General features: G+C 39.5%; 1 protein-coding gene across 5 annotated transcripts in view; it reads right to left on the bottom strand.

Annotated features, from left to right (window-relative positions):
• Window positions 1–26318, bottom strand: part of LOC124596524 (pumilio homolog 2) — a 596698-nt gene that overhangs the window by 39313 nt on the left and 531067 nt on the right. For 3 of the 5 annotated variants that reach the window (XM_047135690.1, XM_047135693.1, XM_047135696.1), the window contains 4 exons: window positions 26131–26291; window positions 14265–14406; window positions 8244–8372; window positions 2634–2750 (listed from right to left, as the gene is read on the bottom strand). In XM_047135690.1, coding sequence (XP_046991646.1) covers window positions 2634–2750; window positions 8244–8372; window positions 14265–14406; window positions 26131–26291 — 549 coding nt within the window. The remainder of the gene's footprint in view (window positions 1–2633; window positions 2751–8243; window positions 8373–14264; window positions 14407–26130; window positions 26292–26318) is intronic. The other 2 variants (XM_047135691.1, XM_047135692.1) reach the window with 2 other exon arrangements.

Here is a 26318-nt window from a genome sequence, read left to right as displayed (position 1 = left end):
ACGCCATCCTCAGCACGGAATGCAGAGAGAATGCTTGTAGCAGTGAAAGGGTTAATTTTCCTATGGGTGGTAGCTATCTTGCCCCTAGTTATGCATGCTTCAACAGCCTTGCATTTTTCCTCTACCCATGCCGGCCTAGGCAGTTTGTATTTTCTGTCAACTTTTTTTTACATTTATATTCCTGTTCGCTTTCATTTGCTGCATTTTTATAGTTTCTCCTTTCATCACTTAAATTCAGTATCTCATGTGTTATTTAGACATTTTTACTCAACCTTGTCTTTCTACATTTGTGGTCCTCTACTGCTTCCCATATTTCATCTCTCAAAGCTAACCATTTACCTTCCATTGTATTCCTTCTCTGTTTTAATCCAATCTTGCCTAAAGCATCCTCTGAAACTCCCAATAAACTCTGCTACCTTCAGTTTATCTAGGTCCCATTCCCTTAATTTGCTACCTTCTTGAAGTTTCTTCAGTTTTAATCTACTGCTCATAACCAATAAATTATGGTCAGACTACAACTGTCCCTGGAAATACATTACAGTTTAACTCTGGTTACAAAACCTCTGCCTTAACATTATACAATCAATCTGAAACCTTCCCATGTCCTGCGCTATTTCCACGTATACAATCTTCTTTCTAAGTTTCCATGGTTATTAACGAATGCTCTGTGCAAAATTCTATGAGGCAGCTTCCTCTTTCATTCCTTTACCCCAGGCCATGTTCTCCTATTATATTTCCTTCTCTTCCTTTTTCTACTACCAAATCCCAGGCACCCATCACAATCATGAGGGCACACTGAAAAGTAATGCTTCTGATTTTTTTTTTTTTTTACAAGAAAACTCTTCAAGCTTTTTTAAATGAAACATACGTCTGTATTATTCGTGTCTACATATTTCTTTCTCAACATAGTCACCCTGGCAATGCACACACTTCTCCCAATGAGAGAGCAGATTGTTGATAGCATCACTGTTGAATGTTTGACTTTGTTGCCAGAGCCCCAACCTCACTTCTACTTGCATCGCTTCACCACCACCACAGTGAAATACATGAAGGCGTTTTTTAGATTTTGGAAACAGATGAAAATCAAGATGAAGTCAAGTTGGGACTGTATGGAAGATGATTGTTAACAATCAGCAAAGGCCTCGGACTGTTGTACATGTCACAGTGCTCCAAGTGTGGATGAACTCTTCAAATTCAAAACTCGTTTACAGCATGCTGTTTCTCATGCACCGTTACACACTGCAATGTTTCATGCTACAATTTGGAGCCCTCTAAGTGGCAAAGAGCTGTAAATATGTAGACATGAAGAATAAAGATATTCCAGTAAAGCTTTGAGAGTTTTCACATAAAAAATTGAGAGGCATTACTTTTCAGCACATGCTCTTATATTTTTGTCTCCATTACAATCTCAGTAAATTCCTTTAACTCATCATACATTATTTTAATTTCTTCAGCACCTGAAAGCCTAGCTGGCATACAAATTTTTTCTATTATGGGGGCTGTCTGCTTCATGCCTATCTTGGCTACAATTATGTACTCACTATGCTGTTTATAGTGGCTTACCCACATTCCTATTTTCCTTTTCATTATCAAGCCTACTCCATCGCTACCCTTGTTTGAATGAATATGATGATGAAACTGAAGGCTGATGAATGCAATACAATATGAGCTGACATATGAGGCTGGAGCAGAAGTTTAGAAACAAGTGAAAGCAATCCTCAATGCCCTCCACCACCTCCAATTCTCAAACAGGAATTGTGGGAAATTTTCAGTTTTGAAAACTTAACTGCCTGCATATCACACAAATACTTTGCCTTCAATGTTTTATCAGATCTTGTGCAGCAGAGAAGTGCACACATACCCACACATTTGCTTTTGCAAATTCATGAATATGCCATCATTCCACACTTATTTCTTTTCTTTACACTATGGTAGTATTCAAAGTAAGCCATTCAAGGTCTCAAGCTCTACTACCCTATTAAAAACATTCTCCGAAACTATCACAGTTGCTTTAAGACACATAAGCAGGATACAGATTATGCATAAAATATGAACACCACAAAAATCATCTGTACATTTATCACACATATTCAGGAGAACATTAGTTGTTAATGCAATTCTAAAGCAACTTTGTTAAAGAGTAGAAGAATGTATTTACAGAAGTAGTTTTAGAGATGCCAAACATTTATACAATGGAAGCTACAGCATTAACACATCTCACAAAACCATTTGTGTGAATTACAGATACCAAAAACTTATACTGCAGCCGTTCTTTTTACACCAGAGGAATAAGAGAGCATGAGAAAACATTTTAAAACCAGCCCAATTTAGTTTGTTTATCACCAAACAAGAATGATATAACAGGTTATGAAACGAGACACAGGCTCAAACGGAATTACTCAGTTTACAGTTACGACATTTTCACTAATTCAGCAGCTCTGCATATTTGCCCTAAAATTGGTAGAATAGTGAAACAAAATAGGAGCATTATATCTTTCCTTGTTCTATGAAAATAACAATGAATTTAGTCTAAACCTAAATCTCTACTGTCCAAAATACACACACACACACACACACACACACACACACACACACACACACACGCGCGCGCGCGCGTTAACATAAGCAAGTACCTGATCCTAAGGCAGCTGGTGAGCCTATGGTCCCAAGGCTGCAGCTGCTGTTGCTGTATCCCAACGAGTTGGCCAGTGATGCAAACCCACCACCTACACCTGACCCTGACTGCAGCCCTGTACAAGCAGCCAACCACCATGTTAGTTTGTACACACACTGATCTCTCTAAAATATCACTCCCTGTGATAGTAAAACCACTTACAAATTAAAGTGTTTCAACACAATAAAACTACACTGAAATTCAACAACAGTTTCAAAGTCTCACGGTGGCCTTTTAACTGAAGCCACACAACTACTGAACAAGGCATACCTCAAAATAATATAATCCTTAGGTAATTTTGCACTGTAAGTTTGCAAGTGTGAATTATGAGTTAGACATCTGATGTTCTTTTAATACGTATACATTTACTTTAAGAATCAGCACCATTCAGTTAGTTGTGATTAATACTACACAGGTGTGGCAGTAATTTTGAAAGCAAGTTTAGTACTATAGTGCATCACGTAAGTAACAAGTAGAAAACCACAAAGGTAATAAACCAATGAGGAATTAGGGAACTTTAGGAGCTCTTATGAAATACCAATCAAAAACATACACAATATCCTGACATACATTAAAAATACGATGTATTTTCCAACAAAATTACAGACCACTTTGAGCGCTTGTTTCAAAAAATTAACCAGTATTAATTGATTAAATGAAACTAAATTGTGGGTTACAAATGACAACATACTACTGTGCAAAACCAACATATGTTTTTATTTAACATCACGGGAGTGTGTTGACAACTAATTGAATTACATTAGAAATTGTATTGTAAAATTCTAAACGACTTCAGAACATCAAAATCAGTGTTTCCAAGGAAAAAACTTATTCCTTCCAGCAAGAAGATTGAACTACTTGTCAAGAGAAAATAAGAAGAATTAATAAAGAAATTTCTAGGTGAAGAACAAGTTCATCAAAGAGCTTGAAATTACAGAAACTTTTTAGTAACTCATTTACCAGGTGTAGAAGTATGAAACCGGAATTTCCCTATAGATGGTGCTAGCGGTCAGTGTAGGGCCCATGAGATCGCGCCTGCAGTGCCACCTGCTTCCTGTAATGGCTGACTATGAATGTCAACACACAATAACCCAAGTTCCACACATCAGTATCTGTTTCAAATGCGTAAACATGTCTAGTTTTGTGCCTAGGAACTATGATTTGTGCACTGTATTGGTTTCCTGTTATCATTTGAAGAAAACTGCTGCAGAATCACATCAAATGCTCGTCGATGCTTTCGGTGAACATGCTCTCAGTTCAAAAAATTCAAAAGTGGTGATTTTGACATAAGAAACGACAAGCACGGGAAACCACTGAAATAGTTCGAAGGTCACGAATTGCAGGCCTTATTGGATGAAGATTATACTCAAACCCAACAGGAACTCACAGAACAATTTAATTTGATGCAGAAAGCTATGGGAAACCAATCAAAAACACATTAAATATCCAGACATAAATTAAAAGTACAATGTATTTTCCAACTAAGTTACAGACTACTTAGAGCACTTATTTCAAAAAATTAACCAGTATTACAAATGACAACATACTACTGTGCAAAACCAATACACACACACACACACACACACACACACACACACACACGAGGAGGAGGAGGAGGAGGAGGAGGAGGAGGAGGTGGTGGTGGTGTGCGTCCATAAGCTGTGATTAGGTATCAATGTGGAAGAAAACAAGAAATCCAAGCACTTGCATTACATTAAAACATAAGAAAACTAAAACAGGACTCAAATGGCTCCGAGCACTATGGGACTTAACATCTGAAGTCATCAGGACATCACACACATCCATGCCCGAGGCAGGATTCGAACCCACGGCCGTAGCAGCAGCGCGGTTCCGGATTGAAGCGCCTAGAACCGCTCGGCCACCACGGCCAGCCTAAAACAGGACTTGGACATTTACTATGTGAAATGCAAGTTCAGTGTTTTAACCACTGTTGATTTAGTATGAAACACGGATATTGTGAATACAGCAGTGGCCCCAATGACCAGTGAAGATTTGTCTGGAGACATCCCAACAAACAGTGGTGGAATACCAGCCCGACTGTCACACCCTCCCACCCTCCCGACAACTAGTGAGAAAAATGGGTTCCGCATGAACTGAATGAAACACTGCAAGTAAATTTAAAGACCACTTATGGAATGTTGCTCGACAGATACAAAAGAGTTGTTTCTCCGTTTGACAGGTGATAAAAAATGGATATATTTTGAGAATCCTAAGCATCGTAAATCAAGGGTGAATCCAGGTAAACCACACCAGCCACTGCAACACCAATTCAATTAGGAAAGAAGACAATGCCCTATGTTTGGAGGGATCAGGATGGTGTCATCTATTACGAGTTGCTAAAACCTGGTGAAACCATTAACATTGACCACTACCAATGGCAAATGATCAATTTAAATTGAGCATACGTGAAAAATGGTCAGAACATGGAAAAAGGCAACACAAAGTCATATCTCTCCATGATAACGCTCCATTATACACAGCAAAACGAGTCACGGAAATGATCGAGGCACGCTCACTTGGGAAATACTGGGCCATGCGGCTTACTCTCCATGCTTTGCTCCGTCCGATTATCACCTATCTGCAACACTGGGACACACACTCACTGAACAATGCTTCAGTTCATAGGTAGGAGAAATATATAAATAGCAATGGAGATTATTTTGAATAAAACATTTTTTATCAGTTTCAAATGATTTGTAGTTATTGCATCCAAATACAGGTTTCATACTTCTACACCTGGTATTTCAGTAGTAGATAATTAACATTTCCTCGGTGGACAGCCTAAGGTTTTCAAAGAACAGCATTTCAAAACAAGATTTTAATTTCATCTACATCTCGCATATCCCCAAGAGATGTTTCGAACATTATCCTGTCCACTGAAAGTTAGCTAAGTTTTCACATCTTTGGGCTGGAATCTCACTGACTGGAGTAGACTGTTCAGTGATGAGTCCCACTTCAAACTGAGCCCCGATGACCAGTGAAGATACGTCCCAGACAGTGGTGGGATACCAGCCTGACTGTCACACACCAAACAGCTCGACAACCAGGCCATTTCTTTTCATAAGAGGACTTCTTTGGTTGTCACACATTGTACCCTTACAGCACAGTGGTACCTCGATGATATTCTACAACTGGTTTTGTTGCACTTTATGGTAAGGCGTCCTGGGCTTACATTTCAGTAAGATAATGCCCACCCGTACACTGTGAGAGTTTCTACTGACTGTCTACGTGTTTGCCAAATCCTACTTCATCCAGCAAGGTCGTCATATCTCTCACCAACTGAAAATGTTTGGAGCATTATGGGCAGGGCCCTCCAACCACCTTGGAATTTTAATGGTCTAATGTGCCAAAAGGACAGAATTTGGCATATCAATCAGGAGAACATCCAATAGCTCTATCAATCAATGCCAAGCTGAATAACTGCTTGCGTAAGAGCCAGATGTGGGCCAATGCATTACTGACTTGCTTAATTCATGAAGCTCTTTCCATTGAATAAATCATCAATTTTTTCTGAAATTGTAATCATTTGTTTGTCTGTGCATGTACATCACATCTACTGATTTCCGCCCCTTTAGAAGATTGTTAAATGTGAATTCTGAGGTAGATAGATACAGTGAAGTGAAATACAAAATGAGAAATGAAGAGGTACTAAAACTGGGTTGAGTGACTAAAGGAATTTATTCAGTAAGGACAATAAAGTAAAAGAAAATTAATTTGTCAGTACATCTGGTGATGACTGGCTGGATAATAAATGTTACAGTAGAAGGAATTAAACTGATTAAAGGCAGAAGGATAATGAAGATGTAAGTGAACAACCGACATTAGTTCATATATAAAAGACACGGTTAGCCTACACAATTCACTGGGTTTCAAAGCAATGCTTACTGATGAGTATACAATGTACAAAGATGGGTGATGCATGAACAGACATATACACTCACCCAGTTTAAAAAACCAGCCTCTTGGCTCGCATTTACGCTAAATGGCAGGCCTGTGGCAGCACTTTACAAGATGGAGCCAATGCAGGAGTAGAGTTTTAGTTTGTCATAATATGAACAGTGTTCGTCGGTATGAGAGTTCAATGTGTATTTGTATGCAAATACAGGAAAACTGCATCTGGTCATCAGAATATTTTGCAGTGGTCTTAGCAGATCAGGGGTACTGGCGGTCAGTATAAAGCGAAAAGCACAGGGCAACTGTGAGTCTCAAGAGGAAATTGGGGAATGCGTGAAAAAGATCTCTGTGCACAGCCCACAGAAATCAACCACTTGTGCAAGCCATGAACTGGGTGTGTAGGAATGCAGAGTCTCGCGGCGATAACATTGAATAACTGCTTGGCTGAAAGCTGTGTAGTTTTAAGCAATTGATACAATTGGAAACCCGAGAGCATTTTATTCCATGAACTGGGCATTCTCCACAAAATAGTGTGGGATGTTTCGAGGCAGCGTTTGCATTTCAAACTCTGCCATCTACAAATGTTACGCCACTTGACTCCAGACGACTACGGCCACCAACTTTTGTACCTGAATGCACCATGCTATAGAAGATGATGGCTTTGCAGAAGCACTGATTTTCAGCGAGGAGGCGGCTTTCCATCCATAGGGAAACGTGAATCATGACATAGTGAGAGTGCAGGGTACTGAACTGCCGCATGTTTGTGAGGAGCTGGAAAGGCATTCATCAAAAGTGAATTTCTTCTGTACCACATCCAAGACACACGTGTATGACATCTTTTGCTTCACCAAGCAGACGGTGACAAATTTCATGTACTTGGACATGTTGCAGTTGTGGTTGTTGACACGACTGACTGCTCACTGCTCACTGCTCACTCCTTGACTTTCATCCTTTAACAGGATGAGGCTTGATCACACTGGAGCACAATTGTCTGTACCTTTCTCAGCCATATTGCTGGTGGGGCACGATGGTTTGAGTTATGTTCCTCTGTTGTCATGCCCCTCCAGGTCACCAGATAAAACATTGTGCGATTTCTTCCTGTCGGATTACGTAAAGGGCAAAGTTTATGTGGTGCCAATGCCAACAACTCTGCAAGAGCCGCAGGAACACATCACTGTTGCTGTTATGGACATAGATTGAAACATACACGGATGAATTGGATTACCACCGGATGTGTGCGAAGTACCAGGAGTACACACATTGAACATTTGTAAAATGTATTTGAAACTTGGAGTGTACCTGTCTTTTTATGTACCACCCATCTTTGTAGGACATATATTTAAATAAACAATGTTTTAAAATCCTATGAATCATTTAGGCTAAGCCTGTGCAACATAATTAAAAGGATGAGAAAAAAGAATGGTGAACGCTGAGCTTGCTGTGTATATCTATCGTAGAGCTGTTGTTGTTGGGCTCTGTAATATATTAAAACACTTTGGATGAAATTAAACAGGTTCACTTCCAACTGCTGAAGAAATGCGAGCTTGGACTTCACAGGCAGATGCTACAGAAGAGAGGCAAGTATCTCCTTCCTCCATTTTCATTTGCACCTTAATGCAGTGATTGAGCTTACGCTTGACCAGTCTGTACTGACCTCCAATAGTAGTTCCATTTGATGCAGATGAGTTGTAGAGAGAAGGCTGCTGATTGCTGTTGTAGATTGAGGCTGAGGGTGGTGTTGCAATCTGCTGAGGTTGACTGCCCAGTAACCTCATATTACTTCCTGAAATATGACATGAGTATATCAAATGCAGAACAAATAGAGCCATCTACTGGAAGAAACTGATTATTGTGGAATTCCAAATTGCAAACATGGTGAAATACCATCCACCATGATGGTGAGAACTATTTTATACAAATACAATCTATTTTATACAAGAACACTTACAAGATGCACTACAGCTGCTGATCTTCCTCCACAAATTGAGAAAGAATACAACCATATTGTTTTTCCCAGGACCTTTCAAAAATGTTTGAAGATGTTCCTTACTCAAGAGTAAAAACTGCTAATGATCAGTTTACTTAATAACAGTTGAATATGTCTGTCCATCTTTTTATACATTACCACTGGATGGAGCTCCTGAGATGTGACATAACTGTTTTAGAATTTGCCATTTCTTACAGCTGAAACAATTGCAGCCCAGCACCTGCCCGAGTAGTTAGTTTAGATCGAACATTTGATGCAGTGTTGTGATACCAACGGAAATTTCATTTTAAAGTTTTCCTAGGATTATGCTTTATGATTTACCTAATGTCACAACTCAATACCTATACCTCAAATAACTTTGATTAGCTTCTGAGAGCCAATCACACTCAGGAATTTTTTTAAAAATTTGTTTGCAGACAATGGATTTCATTAAGGTTTAGTGAAATAGATTGTTGTTCCAAGAAACACTGCTGCATTGGACAAATGATTGAAGAGGATCACATGACTTCTTGTGGGTGACACGTTCTTTGTCATGACAGTATAGTCGACCAATGACCTCAGCAGGTTGGTCCCTTAGGAATTCACACACAGTATAAGCAATTTTGCAAGAACATTTAGCTACAAAAAATTTGTGTTCCTAGTGGATTTTTCACTATTTGACCAAAGCTCAAACCTGACTGTTGTTATCTTGGGTATTAGTAACCACTTGAGTTGTAATTAGTCTTTTATTATGGAGTAAAAAGGTCTTGAGCTTTTCCGCTCTGGTGTTTTAGTCAATGTTCATCTGGAGACGTGGTTTTTAGTGGCATAAAACTTGTAGTGATCCAATAATAAAGGACTAATACACAAGATGACTATTCATAGCTGTGATTGCCTAAGACATGGTAAAAAAATTCAACTTGGTAAATGCAAAATCCTTATACAACATTTTCACAAGAAAAGAAACTTCGACATATTCATATAAAGCAGACACAATGTAGCAATAAAATCTTTAGGTGCGTCAACAAAAAGCAAAAGTAAAGAGAGACTTTCTTCAGTTACATTGGCTGTTTTGTAACCACTGCTTTAGAGTAGAACTACACAGTAAACATGGACTGCGAGCAGCAAGTACTGTACCACCTACATCATCCCAAAGAATAGGGGAGGAAGCTGATAGGTACTTGTGTACACGAGAAAATTGATCCGTATGTAAATGCTTGGAGAAATTCAGACTGTCTTTATATTCTCTGTCATATCACAGATTAATTTCTTCGAGCTTCAAATCTATGCGAACAGGGCACCGGATGCTTTATCACACAAACTAATAATAATTAAAGAAAATGACAAATCTACATTTTCTTCAACAAAGCTACAAATGTCACATCCAGCTTTATGTCTGCAATATCTACACTTTCATAGAGGGAAGGGGAGGAGGGGGGAGGACACAGCATGAAACCTTACGGTCTCCTTCTTTGTGACAATGTCCTCTCTTACATGGAAGGTCAAAGATGTAAAGGCAATTGGTTGATTATATTGTCATGACAAAGAACGCGTCACCCCAAGGAAGTGTGACAGACCATTACTGTTTACATTGTAAGTAAATGATGTAGTAGGAAACATCCAAAGATTGTTTGCTGACAATACGGTTGCCTATAAGAAAGAAGCAACACCAAAAGATAATATCGATTTGCGGAATGACCAACAGAGGATTAATGAATGGTGCGGTCTCCAGCAGTTGACCCTGAACATAAATAAATGTAACGTATTGTGCAAACATAGGAAAAGAAAACCACTACTGTACAATTAACAAACTGCTGGGAACCTTATCTATCGTAAAATATCTAGGAGTAATTATCTATAGCAACCTTAAATGGAATGATCACATAAAGCTAATAGTATGAAAAGCAGATGCCAAACAGATTTACAGGAAGAATCTTAAGGAAAAGTAATCCATTCACGCAGGAAGTGGCATACGAGTCACTTGTTTCACAGATTCCCGCGTACTGTTCATCTATCGGGGATCCTTACCAGGTACAACTGGTACAACAGAGAGGGAAGATCCAAAGAGTGGCACTTTTCAAAAAGGGATTGTTTAGTTGGAGCGAGACTGTTACAGAGATGCTCAACAAATTCCTTTGGCAGATGTTATAAGAGTGGCGCAATGCATCATGGAGAACTTTGGTACTCAAGTTCTGAGCAAGCACTTTCTGTGAAGAATTAGACATGTTAATTTTTCCACATACATCTTACAAAATGAACAACACAAGATAATTCAAGAAATTAGAGCTAATACAGAGGCTTATCAACAATCATTCTTCTCAAATGCCAGTAGTGAGTGGAACAGGGAACTGAGGGAAGGTAGACGATCAGTTAGTGGTACCATAAGTACCCTCCACTACACACTGTTAAATGGCTTGCAGAGTATGATGTATGATGTAGATGTGCACGTGAATGATTATTTGGCGAAGAAATACATCATTAATGTCTCATTGCTCATGTAACATGACTTATCACAAATTCTTGGATACACTTCTCACTAAATGTCGTTCAGAAATGTCAACACTAAAACTAAAATTTACCTTATGTACTGTAACATGATTGTACTATGCCACATGAAAGTTATTATTATTATTATTATTATTCTTCATGAAACCTCCTGGCAGATTAAAACTGTGTGCCCGACCGAGACTCGAACTCGGGACCTTTGCCTTTCGCGGGCAAGTGCTCTACCAATATGATATGCCAGGAAGTTTCATATCAGCGCACACTCCGCTGCAGAGTGAAAATCTCATTCTGGAAACATCCCCCAGGCTGTGGCTAAGCCATGTCTCCGCAATATCCTTTCTTTCAGGAGTGCTAGTTCTGCAAGGTTCGCAGGAGAGCTTCTGTAAAGTTTGGAAGGTAGGAGACGAGGTATTGGCAGAAGTAAAGCTGTGAGTACCGGGCGTGAGTCGTGCTTCGGTAGCTCAGTTGGTAGAGCACTTGCCCGCGAAAGGCAAAGGTCCCGAGTTCGAGTCTCGGTCGGGCACACACTCTGCTGCAGAGTGAAAATCTCATTCTGGAAACATCCCCCAGGCCGTGGTTAAGCCATGTCTCCGCAATATCCTTTCTTTCAGGAGTGCTAGTTCTGCAAGGTTCACAGGAGAGCTTCTGTAAAGTTTGGAAGGTAGGAGACGAGGTACTGGCAGAAGTAAAGCTGTGAGTACTGGGCGCAAGTCGTGCTTCGGTAGCTCAGTTGGTAGACCACTTGCCCGCGAAAGGCAAAGGTCCCGAGTTCGAGTCTCGGTCGGGCACACAGTTTTAATCTGCCAGGAAGTTTCAGATCAGCGCACACTCCGCTGCAGAGTGAAAATCTCATTCTGGAAACATCCCCCAGGCTGTGGCTAAGCCATGTCTCCGCAATATCCTTTCTTTCAGGAGTGCTAGTTCTGCAAGGTTCGCAGGAGAGCTTCTGTAAAGTTTGGAAGGTAGGAGACGAGGTACTGGCAGAAGTAAAGCTGTGAGTACCGGGCGTGAGTCGTGCTTCGGTAGCTCAGTTGGTAGAGCACTTGCCCGCGAAAGGCAAAGGTCCCGAGTTCGAGTCTCCGTTGGGCACACAGTTTTAATCTGCCAGGAAGTTTCATATCAGCGCACACTCCGCTGCGGAGTGAAAATCTCATTCTGGATTATTATTCATTTTGAGAAATTCTGCACTTAATTTTTCTTATTTGTAATAGCTTGCCAAATCTTAACATTCTTTATTACATGCCACATTTGCACTTCCTATGCTGAATATCTTTAAGTGAATTAGTGTATCAAAACACACTGCTTCCCCAAGTATGAAGACAACAGTCTTATTGTTAGTTCAATCATATTCAAAATGTTTTCCTACGGCAGAGTGTGGGCAGTTGTCTTCAAAGCTGGAACCTCTGCCTTTTGTGGGCAAGTGCTCTACCGACTGCACTATCTATATGACATAAGACTTGCCCTCGCAGCTTTCTGCCAACGCTTCCATCTCCTACCTTCCAAACTACACAGAAGTTCTCTTGCATACCTTGCGGGACCAGCCTCTCAGAAGAAAAAAGTAAGTTTGCAAGGTAGGAGATGAGCTACTGGCAGAAAGCTGTGTGGGTGGGTTGTGAGTTGTGTATGGATATCTCATCCAGCAAGATCAATGGGCTGTGTCCATGTCTGGCACACAATTTCACCTTCCAGGAAGTTCCATAATCAAAGCATACTTGTACTACTAGAACTTGCAGATGACTGCAGATATATTTTGCAGTTATTACACTTAGTGCAGGGTGTTCCAAAAAGAATATACATATTTCGAATGCATATATTTATTAAACTTTAAGACATACGAATATGAAACTTTACACACACATTTACGAACCTAGCAAGTTCAGATTACCGATGTTCAATATGCCCTCCATCAGCGACATGATACATCAATACAAATTCCTCCAATACTCGGGCAAGCATGTCCTTAGTCACTGATGGTGTGACAGTATGGATCCGGTTCTTCAACTCTTCCAGGTTCTGAGAGAGTGGTGGTACATAAACGTTGTCTTTAACAATACCCCACAGGAAGAAGTCAAAGGGTATCAAATCCAGTGACCATGGAGCCCAGCTGAGACATGCTACATCAACAGCTCTTTGATGACCAATCCAACGGTTCAGTAGAGTTTCATTTAGATATTCACGCACTTGACGACTCCAGTGAGGTGGTGCCCCGCCTTGTTGAAAAACGAAGTTGTCTTCGTGCAACCTCGGAAACAACCAGTTTTGTTACGTAGCGAGATACTGTTGATCATTAACCGTGTTTCCATCAAAGAAGAATGGGCCGTAAACACATGATCAGGATATCGCAAAAAAACACATTGACTCTGGGCAAATCTCGTACATGTTCAATGGCTGCATGTGAGTTCTGTAGGCCCCAAATTTGAACACTGTGTTTGTTTAACTGACCACTAACATGGAAAGTTGCCTCATCACTGAACACAATGCATTGTACAAAAGTGTTATCATTGTCAATAGCATCAAGAATCTCGTTACAAAATGCCACACGTTTGCATATGTCATCAGGATGCAGAGCTTGTAACAGCTTTAACTTTTACAGCTTTAACTTTTACAGCCTCATAACGAACTGGCGTCCCAAAACACGCAAAATTATTGTTGTAGGCATTTTTAACTCCCAACTGGCATGACGAGTTGATTTTGAAGGACTACGTTGGAAAGCAGTTTGAATTCGTGCAACATTTTTTTCAGGAACAAGAGGGTGGCCAGGACTCTTTCCTTTACATACACATCCTGTAACTAGAAACTGTCGATATCGTCTGTGAATGTTCCACCCATTCAGAGGATCAATTTGGTACCTCAACCTGAAATGTCTTTTCACTGTAATCACAGAATTGCACTTCACAAACTCAAGAACACAAAATGATTTCTTCTGCAGAGTAACCATTTTAAACATATGATGGTTACCAAGCAAAACAGAGGACAACTGACATCTAGCAGCTATTAATATAAACTAGACTACGTACTCGTTTCTCCAATAGCCAAGCCGAGGTGCAGCGATTGATAGTTTGGACAAAATGATACTTTGTAATACATATATTCTTTTAGAAACACCCTGTACTTCATATGATGTACACCTAATTTAGTTTTCTACTGCATGTGTCACAAACAGCACTGTATAAATGTTTCAATCTAAAAGGCTGGGGCACTTACCAGGGGTGCCTGTGTTTACTATAACAGGTGCAGGTGAGACTAGCCGCATTGGAGTGGCACTTCCAATACCTCGTACATTGCCCATAACTATTGATCCTTGATCGTAGTAGGCAGGTATTACTTGATACTGTCCTTGCACCTGCTTGTTAAGAAAGATTATTAAAAGATAACAATATAAAATTATACAGAACAATTCAATGAACTTAACATATATACCACTATTTTCATTGTTATACCTTGCAATTTCAGGGTTATTGGGTGACTAATAATTTTAGTACTGGTATTAATACTCAGCTAGAGCTGCAATCTTAATAATCTAAATGCACCCCACATTGCAGCAGTTTTATAAAATCGATACATGCTGACCAAATTAATGGCTACAACATACAAAATGTCAAGAGTCAAAAAAAAAAGGGGAAGAAGAAGAAGAAGAAGAAGAAGAAGAAGAAGAAGAAAGAAAGAAAGAAGATGATTTTGAACAAAACAATAATGATACATTCAGCACATATTAGTTCTGACCTTTTCCTGGACTGTCTCTTGCCAAACAGTGTGTAAGAAATTTACATTTTCCTCTTTTGCATCACCTATCTTTTCTTCAGTCTTCATAATTTTCTAACCTTGTCCCCCCTGGCTTCAACTGCATACAAGTTACACACACATCTCCTCCTCACCCTTCTCTGACAATCCCATCCCATGCCCCTCTATGTCTCTCCATCTCCCCATCACTTCATTCCCCAACCCCTATCTCTCTATCTCTTACTCCTAACACTCCTTCTGTCTACCTTTTCCTCCCCATCTCATCCTACTCCCTCTCAGTATCTGTCAAATCTCTTCCTACCACCTCTCTCTGCTCAACTATGCCCATCCAAACTTTCAGCCCCTGCAATGCATGCCAATACTACCCACACAGATGCGGGGGTAAGTTCTTTTGTTTCTTCCTGACACTTCAGCATTAAAATTTGTAACTAGGAGATTAATAAACATGTCTTCATGAAAGTCAGAACCTACAAATTTTGGGGGCTCTACCTGAAATAAACTGAACATGTGACAATACAGTTTTGCCTGTGATGTAGCAATGTGCAATGGTGTTGATTTTCAATCTATGGTAAGGATTCACATTTTAACTACGATTGGTAGTAGCAGAGTATTGCAAGTAAAACGCGACTAAAGGAGAAATAGCCGGCGTGGGATGTGGTGTGTGCGTGTGTGTGTGTGTGTGTGTGTGTGTGTGTGTGTGTGTGTGTGTAAATCTCTACACACATTAATTTTCAGAACAGTTCAAGATGACAGAAGAAAGTCAAAATACTTCAGAGAATTTACTTGTTTTACTTTTTAATCAATAGCAACTGAACTTGATGCTAAGAAGTCATTTACTAAAGCATCATTTTCAGAAGTGGAGTTAGGGGCAATATGCAAAATAGTATGTCTAGCTAGTAGGATGAAAACAGAAATGACTACCGATATTTGTACTAATTTATTCAACATTGACAAACTTTGGGTGAAAAATGATAACACAGAATATGAAGAGAAAGATCACGATACCAATGATTAAGAGGAGCATGCAATCCAAATGGATAGCGAGACAATTTAGGAATGGGCAACAAAGCAAAAAACTATTCCCACCGTGTTCACAAGATATATGTAAATCTTCTCTGTCATTTCTAGAGTGTTTTGCAGGAGGAATTTGATGTGAAAACAAGATCCGTCAACTGCTTATTCACCACAGGACTACATCGGAACAGTCTCTCCAAGAATATTTTCTCTGAATGGAGGAAATTGCCAGCCATGCTGATATTGATAACAACTCGCTATTTAAGTACGTAACTGACAGGACAGAAGACAACTCGGGCACACTTCTACTTCATAGTGCTGGAAGTGTAAAAGAGGAAAGAGTCTAAGGAAAAAATGAGGCATTACGAAAGAGCTGTGAAGTCATTGCCAAAAAGAAATAATAAAAGTTACAGAAATGAAAATTTAAACTTCAGTAGTAAATATGCTAAAGACTCTATGTTGTTGTGGTCTTCAGTCCTGAGACTGGTTTGATGCAGCTCTCCATGCTACTCTATCCTGTGCAAGCTTTTTCATCTCCCAGTACCTACTGCAACCTACATCCTTCTGAATCTGCTTAGTGTATTCATCTCTTGGTCTCCCTCTACGATTTTTACCCTCCACGCTGCCCTCCAATACTAAATTGGTGATCCCTTGATGTCTCAGAACATGTCCTACCAACCGATCCCTCCTTCTGGTCAAGTTGTGCCACAAACTTCTCTTCTCCCCAATCCTATAAATCCAATAAAGACTCTAAGTAACAGAAATACTGAAAGTGCAGCTTGGGATCCAAACAAAAAGTGTTTCAATTGTGGTGCCTGTGGTCATTAGGTCAAGCGCAAAGGCAAACGACACTTCAGCTGCAACACTTTTGGCCATATCTCAACTGAATGCACGAAGAAGAAGAATAACTGAAAAGCGGCAATGAATGCAAACACTGTTAACAGAGTATTAACAACCGTAAATTTTAAAATGTACAAATAAGTAACCGATAACTGACTGGGGCAGTCAACTTTATTTATTACAACAGGATGTTTTTGAAATTATGGATCCTCGAAGTTTGCAAAAGTTTTGACGGGATTTTGGAAAACTTTGGTTCTCCACAGGGTGTTGTACAGGTACTGTTGGGATTTATGATTTGAAAATTGAAACAAATTTATAAGTTTCTAGACACACTATGAATTTAGAAATGGTAGTTGGAAACTACCTTCTACATCAAATTGGAATATCAATAAACAAGGGTACAGTTACTTTTGGGATGCCAGAAGAGGGTGTACCCATATAGCAGACAAACCAGGATTGGATACTGAAAGCCCTGTTAGTGATGAAACAAAGGAACATATAGAAGATTTAGTGACTAGTTACACCCCAACAAAGACAAAGTCCACTGATTTCAGAATGGAGACTGTTGTAAGAGAACAACTGAGAAAGATATTGTTGGCAGGCAAGTCTATCTAGATGTGGTTTGATCGGGGAATAATAGCACAAAGTTCATCTGAATATGCTGGCCATGTAGCAGTTGTAAGAAAGAAAAATGGAGATTATCGCATCTGTATACACTACAGAAAATTAAACAAGATCACAGTGAAAGTTTGTTACCCATTGCCCACCATAGAAGATCTTTCAGATAAACTACAAGATGCATTTGTGTTTTCCACACTAGACCCCAAGAATGTCCCCCCCCCCCCCCCCCCCCACTTGATGTTGAACAGGAAAGTCATAAATATACCTCATATCTGACACATTCAAGGCAGTTTCAATTCAGGAAAGTTCCATTTGGATTATAAAATTCACCTGTTGTGTTCCAACATTTTGTTAACACTGTTTTTGGGCACTGGCTCAAGAGAACATAATATTTGTTAATATGGACGATATTACAATACCAACAGAGTGATGAGGCACTTCAACAAATTGCTTTAGTGTTAAAACCTGAAGCAGAATATAACTTGGAAATTAATTTGCAAAATGGCAGTTCCTGAGTGGAACTGATGAGTTTCTTGGCTGTGTTACACAGTGTGGACAAATCTAACCTCCTTCGCAGAAGACAATAGCTGCTCAAAACTTTCTAGAACCTAAATCTATTGCAGCAATAGATATAAAAGGATACTTTAAAAAGTATATCAGTTTAACAAGTCACAGCTGCAAAATACTAACGCAGATTCTTTACAGATGAATGGAAAAACTGGTAGAAGCCGACCTCGGGGAAGATAAGTTTCGATTCCGTAGAAATGTTGGAACACGTGAGGCAATACTGACCCTACGACTTATCTTAGAAGCTAGATTAAGGAAAGGCAAACCTACGTTTCTAGCATTTGTAGACTTAGAGAAAGCTTTTGACAATGTTGACTGGAATACGCTCTTTCAAATTCTGAAGGTGGCAGGGGTAAAATACAGGTAGCGAAATGCTATTTACAATTTGTGCAGAAACCAGATGGCAGTTATGAGAGTCGAGGGACATGAAAGGGAAGCAGTGGTTGGGAAGGGAGTGAGACAGGGTTGTAGCCTATCCCCGATTTTATTGAATCTGTATATTGAGCAAGCGGTGAAGGAAACAAAAGAAAAATTTGGAGTAGGTATTAAAATCCATGGAGAAGAAATAAAAACTTTGAGGTTCGCCGATGACATTGTAATTCTGTCAGAGACAGCAAGGGACTTGGAAGAGCAGTTGAATGGAATGGATAGTGTATGAGATGAGATGAAATGTATAAGATGAACATCACAAAAGCAAAATGAGGATAATGGAATGTAGTCGAATTAAGTCGGGTGATGCTGAGGGAATTAGATTAGGAAATGAGACACTTAGGAAATGAGACACTTAAAGTAGTAAAGGGATTTTGCTATTTGGGGAGCAAAATAACTGATGATGGTCGAAGTAGAGAGGATATAAAATGTAGGCTGGCAATGGCAAGGAAAGAGTTTCTGAAGAAGAGAAATATGTTAACATGAGTATAGATTTAAGTGTCAGGAAGTCATTTCTGAAAGTATTTGTACGGAGTGTAGCCATGTATGGAAGTGAAACATGGACGATAAATAGCTTGGACAAGAAGAGAATAGAAGCTTTTGAAATGTGGTGCTACAGAAGAATGCTGAAGATTAGATGGGCAGATCACATAACTAATGAGGAAGTATTGAATAGGATTGGGGAGAAGAGAAGTTTGTGGCACAACTTGACTAGAAGAAGGGATCGGTTGGTAGGACGTGTGTTGAGGCATCAAAGGATCACCAATTTAGTATTGGAGGGCAGCGTGGAGGGTAAAAATCGTAGCGGGAGACCAAGAGATGAATACACTAAGCAGATTCAGAAGGATGTAGGTTGCAGTAGTTACTGGGAGATGAAGAAGCTTGCACAGGATAGAGTAGCATGGAGAGCTGCGTCAAACCAGTCTCAGGACTGAAGACCACAACAACAACAACAACATCTCAAATTCTCTGCAACTGCTAACTTCTTAGCAATTTACTGAGAAATAATCAATAATATAAGTTTGAAGATGAGCAGAGGCAAGCATTCAACATGCTCAAAGATCTTCTTTCATTGCGAATACAAAACCGAGCTATACATAGACGCAAGCAAAGGAGGTTTTAGAGCAGCGTTATTACAAAAATCTCCAGGTGAAGATAAGATAAGAAGATAAGCTGCAGCCAGTTTTGCATACAAGTAAGAAAAAAAAAAAACACCTTAAGAGGAAAAAAACACCTCAAGAGGAAAAATGCCGTAGTTATGAGCTTGAAGTTTTAGCTATTGTGAACGTCTTAAGGCAATTCCAGATGTAATTACTAGTTTCGTTTCAACAGGCTGCACTGCATTCCAAAACACTATCGATAAAAAGGACTTATCACCAAGAATATCAAGTTGAGCTTTGTCTTGGAAGAGTGTTCTTACACCATCAAAGACCGATTGATTCTAGGACGAAACACATACATGCCTTAAGTTGCTGTGAGAACATACTGTCTGGTTTCGCACATACCTTAATAGCTACAATCAAAAAAGCTAAAGAGAAAGATGATATTTAGCAGTAATCAAGAGCATTCTCAAAGAACAGCCTTAGGACAACTTTTCAATGACAAATGGAATTCTTTTCAACTTATATGTCTGAAGAGACACCTTGGTGGTTCCATGCGCTATTCAATGTGAAATCATCAAGTTGGTGCATGAGGAAGGTCATTATGCAGTAAGGCAAACTGAAGAGGAAGTAAAAAGAATATTATATACCAGATGTGACTGCCAAATGTCATAGTGTTACCTCCAATTGAGTGAAATGTTTAACTGTGAATAAGAAATCAGGAAAGAAAGGTTTCTTCTGTCCCTTTTGGGAATTCAGTCCAGGTAATTACTGATAGAGAGGCTTGCTTTCATGGAATACTGCATTACAGATGTAACTGAATACATTTTAACAACATGACTTCCTAGAGCCAACGGACAAACTGAGAAGATCAGTCCTCCGTTGGCTGAAATCATTGCTAAGCTTAGCATTGAAAGCCCAAATGAATGGTATAAGGTGGTACCATCAGTTGAATGTGCCATAAACTCATCATACCACAGAAGTATTGGGAGAACACCATTTAAGCTTTTGACAGGAGTTAAGATGCACACACAAACTGATCTTCACATCACAAAATTACTATTACAAGAAATTATTGATTCATTTGAAGAGAGAGACAGTAAACAGAAGGAATATGCTAAGCAACAAACCAGCATGGTGCAAGACGAAAACCACACTAGCTTCAACTTTTGCTGGAAGAAAGCCCCCAAGTACAAAGTTGGTGACCTGGTGGCAATGAAACAAACACAAACTGGACCAACATTAAAGCCGGCGCGATACCTATGGTGTGTGCTGAGAAGGTGATAAGCACATAGGTCCCAGGACAACAACAACCTGTGCCGAGATTACGCGACTGTGGCCAAGTGACTACTCATCATCCAAGTTATACGATTGTCACGAAGACCGAATGTGGGATTCGGATGGGGGATTTAAAGGGTTCCCTGCCAATAAAACTGGTGGCACGCCAGAGAAGCTAAATGCTTGACTGACTTTTGCGTATTCGTAGATAAACAATATACACAGAAAAAAAGAATTTTTTGGTTAAGTTATTTTGTGTCTCTTTGAAAGTTCAGTATTACAGTTTGTAACTAGGAGATTAGTAAATAGCTCTCTCACATTTTATATATATTTGTTTGTCCTTTTACCATTCAGTTCAACACCATCGGAAATGTCAGCCACATTACAGAAACAATAAATACATACATAAAATGTGTACAAACTAGGATATATCTCCTGATGTAATCAAAAACTTTAGAGAAAACCTCAGTTCCCCAATCATGCTGTAATCACCAGTAGAAACTTTAACCATCCAACAATAAACTGGGAAAATTACAGTTTTGTTAGTAGTGGGCATAATAAAATGTCCTGTGAAACTTTCAGTAAACGCTTTCTCTGAAAACTACCAACAACAGATAGTTTGCAACCCCACTCACGATGGAAATGCATAGGATCTAATGGCGAAAAACAGACCTGACCTCTTTGAGTATGTCCACATCGAAACTGGTATCGTTGACCGCGGTGCGGTGGAACAATTATTAGCAAACTAGAAAGGACAACTAAAACAAGCAGAAAAATGTCTATATTCAGTAAATTAGATAAAAAATCATTAATGTCATATCTCAATGAGGAACTTGAAACTTTCAACACAGGGCAGGAGCATGTAGAGGAACTCTTGCACAAGTTTAAAAGAGTAATTGACCATGTACTGGATAGATATGTACCCAGTAGAACAGACCATAATTGGAGGGAACCTCCATGGTATACACTTACTGTAAAGAAACTTCTAAAGAAACAGATATTACAACATAACAGGAGTAAAACAGAGTGTAGATAGAAAGATGCTGAACGAAACACGTTTCGCTGTCACGAGAGCAATGCGTGATGCAGTTGATGACTACCACGGCAGAACATTGTCAAGTGATATTTCACAGAACCCAAAGAAATTCTGGTTGTATGTAAAACTGAGGGTATCAAAGCAAAAGCTGAATTGATTAACTCCAGTTTAAAATTTTCCTTTATGAAGGAAAACCCAGGAAAACTGCCCCAATTTAATACTCGTACCACTGAAAAAATGAATGAAATAAGTATTAGTGTCAGTACTGTTGAGGAACAGCTGAAACCGTTAAAATTGAACAAAGCTCCAGGGCCCAATGGAATCCCTGTCGGATTCTATACTGAATTTAGGGCTGAGTTAAGCCCCTCTTCTCACTATAATCTATCGTAAATCCCTCGAACAGAAAATATTGTCTGGTTCTGGGAAAAAGGCACAGGTCACACCTGTCTATAAGAAGTGTAGTAGAAGTGAACCAAAAAACTACTATCCAATATCCTTAACATCAAACGTGAGGTATCTTGAACAGAGTGACCACCTCAATGTCAACCGGCATGGATCTCGGAAACAGCTATAATATAAAACTCGATTCACACTTTTCTCATGTGACATACTGAAAGCTTTGGATAAAGGCGATTAGGTGGGTGCCGTATTTCTTGATTTCCGAAAAGCATTTGACTCGGTACCACATCTATGCTTATTATCGAAAGTATGATCTTATGGAGTATCGAGTGAAATTTGTGACTGGATTGAGGACTTTTTGGTAGGGAGGACACAGCATGTTATCTCGGATGGAGAGTCCTCTTCAGATGTAGAAATAACTTCAGGTGTACACCAGGGGAGTGTGTTAGGACCCTTGGTGTTCATGTTGTATATTAATTACCTTGTACACAATATTAATAGTAAAATCAAGCTTTTTGCAGATGATGCAGTTATCTATAATGAAGTTCCATTTGAAAGAAGTTGTATAAATATTCAGTCAGATCTTGACAAGATTTCAAAGTGGTGCAAAGATTGGCAGTGGGCTTTAAATGTTCAGAAATGTAAAACTGTGCACTTCACAAAACAGAAAAATGTTCTATCTATGACTATCATATCAGCGAGTCACTGTTGGAATTGACTAACTTTTACAGATACCTGGCTGTAGCTTATGGGTAAAGCAGGTGGTAAACTTCATTTTATTGGCAGAATAATGGGGACGTTTTTATTTGTGTGGCCCACATGCAGAGTAAAAATACAGGAATATAACTTTAGTATATGTGTGTAACAAGAATACAGAAAGATAAAACTACACAAAACTAACTGAACATCAATATCCAAGTTCCTAATCCATGTAAGAGCAGTATCGTCAGCTTTAATGAGGTCGCCAACAACCCTGATAGGAATGCAATGGGCATTCATCTCTAATGTGCTTGACTCACTTCTTCGGAGTTCCACAGTCACAAACCAGACACTTTGAAGCACCCCAATTGTAAAGTGAGTCTGCGCATTGACCATGCCCAGTGAGAGCTCTGTTCAATTGGACCGACAGCTTCCTGTCGAGGTCTGTGCCAGCAGTATCGCAGTTATTCTTTCGGAACCACTCATGCTCTTCAGGATTTTCAATAAGATGACAATCCTGATCCCATAGGTTTCTTACCTAGATACTTCTGGCATCTAACTGTTCCATTTGCTGAGCGGTGAATGGAGTCTAGTAATTCCAGGTTCTTAGCTTGCGTTACTCTCTAAGACTTCACTTCTACGGACTGCGAGTAGGTAGATGTTTCTGGGTGTTTGTCGGATTGTCCCACTTATTAACCACATAGTGTAGTGCAACTGGACATCAATCAAGTTGGTGTGACAGCTGTTTAGCTACACCTAGGCACAACATTTAGCTACTGAGAAGACCAGCAGAATGGATGATGTGGGCAAGGTATCTGCTGAAGCTCCCCATATCATAATATTGTTATGAGCTTTTATCTTGGCAACAGTATTTTCAAGATGTTTTTATGTGAAAGGGTGCAGTATATGGTGACACCAAGGTACTTAGGGTACGTGTTGTGGCAAACAGTGTTTCCATTAAGTTTAACTCTGAGCTCTGTGTTAGTTTTTTTGTTGTTCAGATGGAACGTACATACTTCAGTTTTACTTGTACTGGGTTTAAGTCTCCAATTTCTAAAATAGGAGCTCATAACGGCTAGATCTTCTGTGAAAATTGTCTCTGCTCGTCCGAGATCTTTGGTTCTACAAGCAAGACCAATATCCTCCATGTAGCAGAATTTTGTTGACCTGGTATTGAGGAAGTGCAATCAGTCTACAGAGAAGACTGCTTAAAAATCACTTGTGCAACCGGTTTTAGAATATTGCTCTAGTGTGTGGGACCCATACCAGATAGGACTAACAACAGGGGATATTGAATGTATATGGAGAAGGGCATCACAAATAGTTGCAGGTTGGTTTAATCCATGGGAGACTGTCACGGAGATACTGAAGGAACTGAACTGGAGGACTCTAAGATACACATGAACTGTCCCGAGAAAGCCTGTTAACAAAGTTTCAAGAAAACGCTTTAAATGATTACTCTAGGAATATACAAGAACCCACTATGCATTGCTGACATAGGGATCGTGAGGATGAGATTAGAATAACTGCTGCACACACAGAGGCATTCAAACAATAATTCTTCCCCTGCTCCATAAGTGAATGGAACAGGAAGAAAGCTTAATAACTGGTACAATCGGACATACCCGCTTCCACGCACCTCACACTAGTTTTTGGAGTATAGATCTAGATGTATACGTAAACAGAGAAGGAAGTTGGGTGGGGTCTTCCAATGAATTTCAATTATTATCCTGGGAAGAAGGGGGATGGGGTGGGGGGGGGGGGGGGCACATGGGCAGTTTGCAGTGATACTGACATGCAGCATGTCACCTTGCTTCACTGCTTACTGGATCACAAGGTTCTAACACACCAAGAAGGAAGTGCACCATATATTTGTAGAAGTTGCCAGTAACAAATCATTCTGAGAAAGGTTCCCTGTAAATGATGCTTTGCCAAGTGAAGATTGCAATGAGCCTTTTTGTTACATAAAATTTCTGACCTTTATTTGCTTTTCTTGTCTGTTCAATGACTTAGCTTTTTTTTTTTTGTCTGGACCGTACTTCAAGCATCATGTCTCAACACCACTGTTGACGTATAATAGGAAATTGGGAGCAACTGCTGAACTTTCCACGAAATTTTATTGACAGACTGAGAAAATGGAGAATAAATTTTTCAAATATCTCATTCACGAAGAGAGACAATATAATCTGTACTAAAACTAATTTATTATGCTTCAACATGTTAAACATTGGTTCTGCGTATGTTTGTCAGTGTTGCTTCTGCAACAATACCCCCTCCCTGATTAACTGTCTAATGACAATCTTATCTCTTAAAATCGCTATGTACTGTTCTCACACAATTGTTTGCATATCAAATAGGTGTCAACATATACCTTCATCATTTCGAATGTTTCTATTATTGTTTTCAACATTTGGAGAAAAACCCAATTGCCGCACTCATGTTCATTCTCCAACAGTAAAGGATATGGTGTGCATAAACAATAAGAAACATCTTTTGTTCTTCACAAGAGACTCCAAACAGCTAGGGAAAATAATGGTTTCTCTCAGCAAGATATATGGGATAGTACCTCTGAGTCGTCTGAGGTAGCACTGATGGTTCATTCCTGTAAAACTTATTCCAGACAAACTTTATACATACAGGGATCCAGTACGTAAAAAACTCGAGTTTGCTGATTTCTCATAAAAATTTATTCCCAGTTACCTTCCTTCATACTGTCATTCAAATTTGCTTTATTCCAATTAACTATTCAAGTAATTATCTTACTGTTGCTGGTGTCAGTCACTGAATTATAAAGCCCTTCTAGAATGTACTGTTTTCTATGTATGTAACATAGAACTGCAAAATTTTCTGGGGGGGGGGGGGGGGGGCGGTTTGCTGAAATTGTTGAAGCAACCATGTACTCTCACACATTTCCTCATCGGAAATTACCCTCAGCCCTGTGGAAACTGCTTGTTACGGTGATGTTTGTCTCATATTACATGCTACTTTCACATAAGCCTGTGTTTTAGATAAAGATATTTCAGCAATGGCAGAGGTGACTGTTCACAAACATTTATTCAAGAAGCTGCTGAATTTAACCCACCACTCTCACAAAAAGTGATTAAGGCACAAACTGCAAGAAAATAGCTAGTCTTACTTATTGGGTCTTCAGTTTATTCATGAAACGTGATGTAACTACAGTAAGCACAACACATCCTGTATTTAAAAATTCTTTCCTGTCATAAAACCACCACATGGAGTTTCTTCTGTATCTAAAATTTATTCTACTTTAAATTATATCTGTAATAACTTTTTATATTGAGACCTTAACTTGCTGAATGTGGCAGCAGCTGCTCAAACAAAATACCTGTGTGAGATTTGTCGTTGTGGAGGGCAGCTCTCCTGCCGATGAAGGGGTGAGTGGACGCCTCTGTTGAGCTGCTGCAGCTGCTGCACCTTGCTGGATTAAGTTTGCGGGGTAGACGCCCCAAGGAGCAACCCCGTAATATTGGGGCACAACTGTTGGCCCTGTTAAATAAAATACAATAGGATTCA

Source organism: Schistocerca americana, chromosome 2 (assembly GCF_021461395.2).
Source record: "Schistocerca americana isolate TAMUIC-IGC-003095 chromosome 2, iqSchAmer2.1, whole genome shotgun sequence".
In the NCBI taxonomy this organism is placed as follows: domain Eukaryota; kingdom Metazoa; phylum Arthropoda; class Insecta; order Orthoptera; family Acrididae; genus Schistocerca; species Schistocerca americana.
Note: the sequence above shows the minus strand (reverse complement) of the source record. Positions and strands in the feature narration are given on the sequence as shown.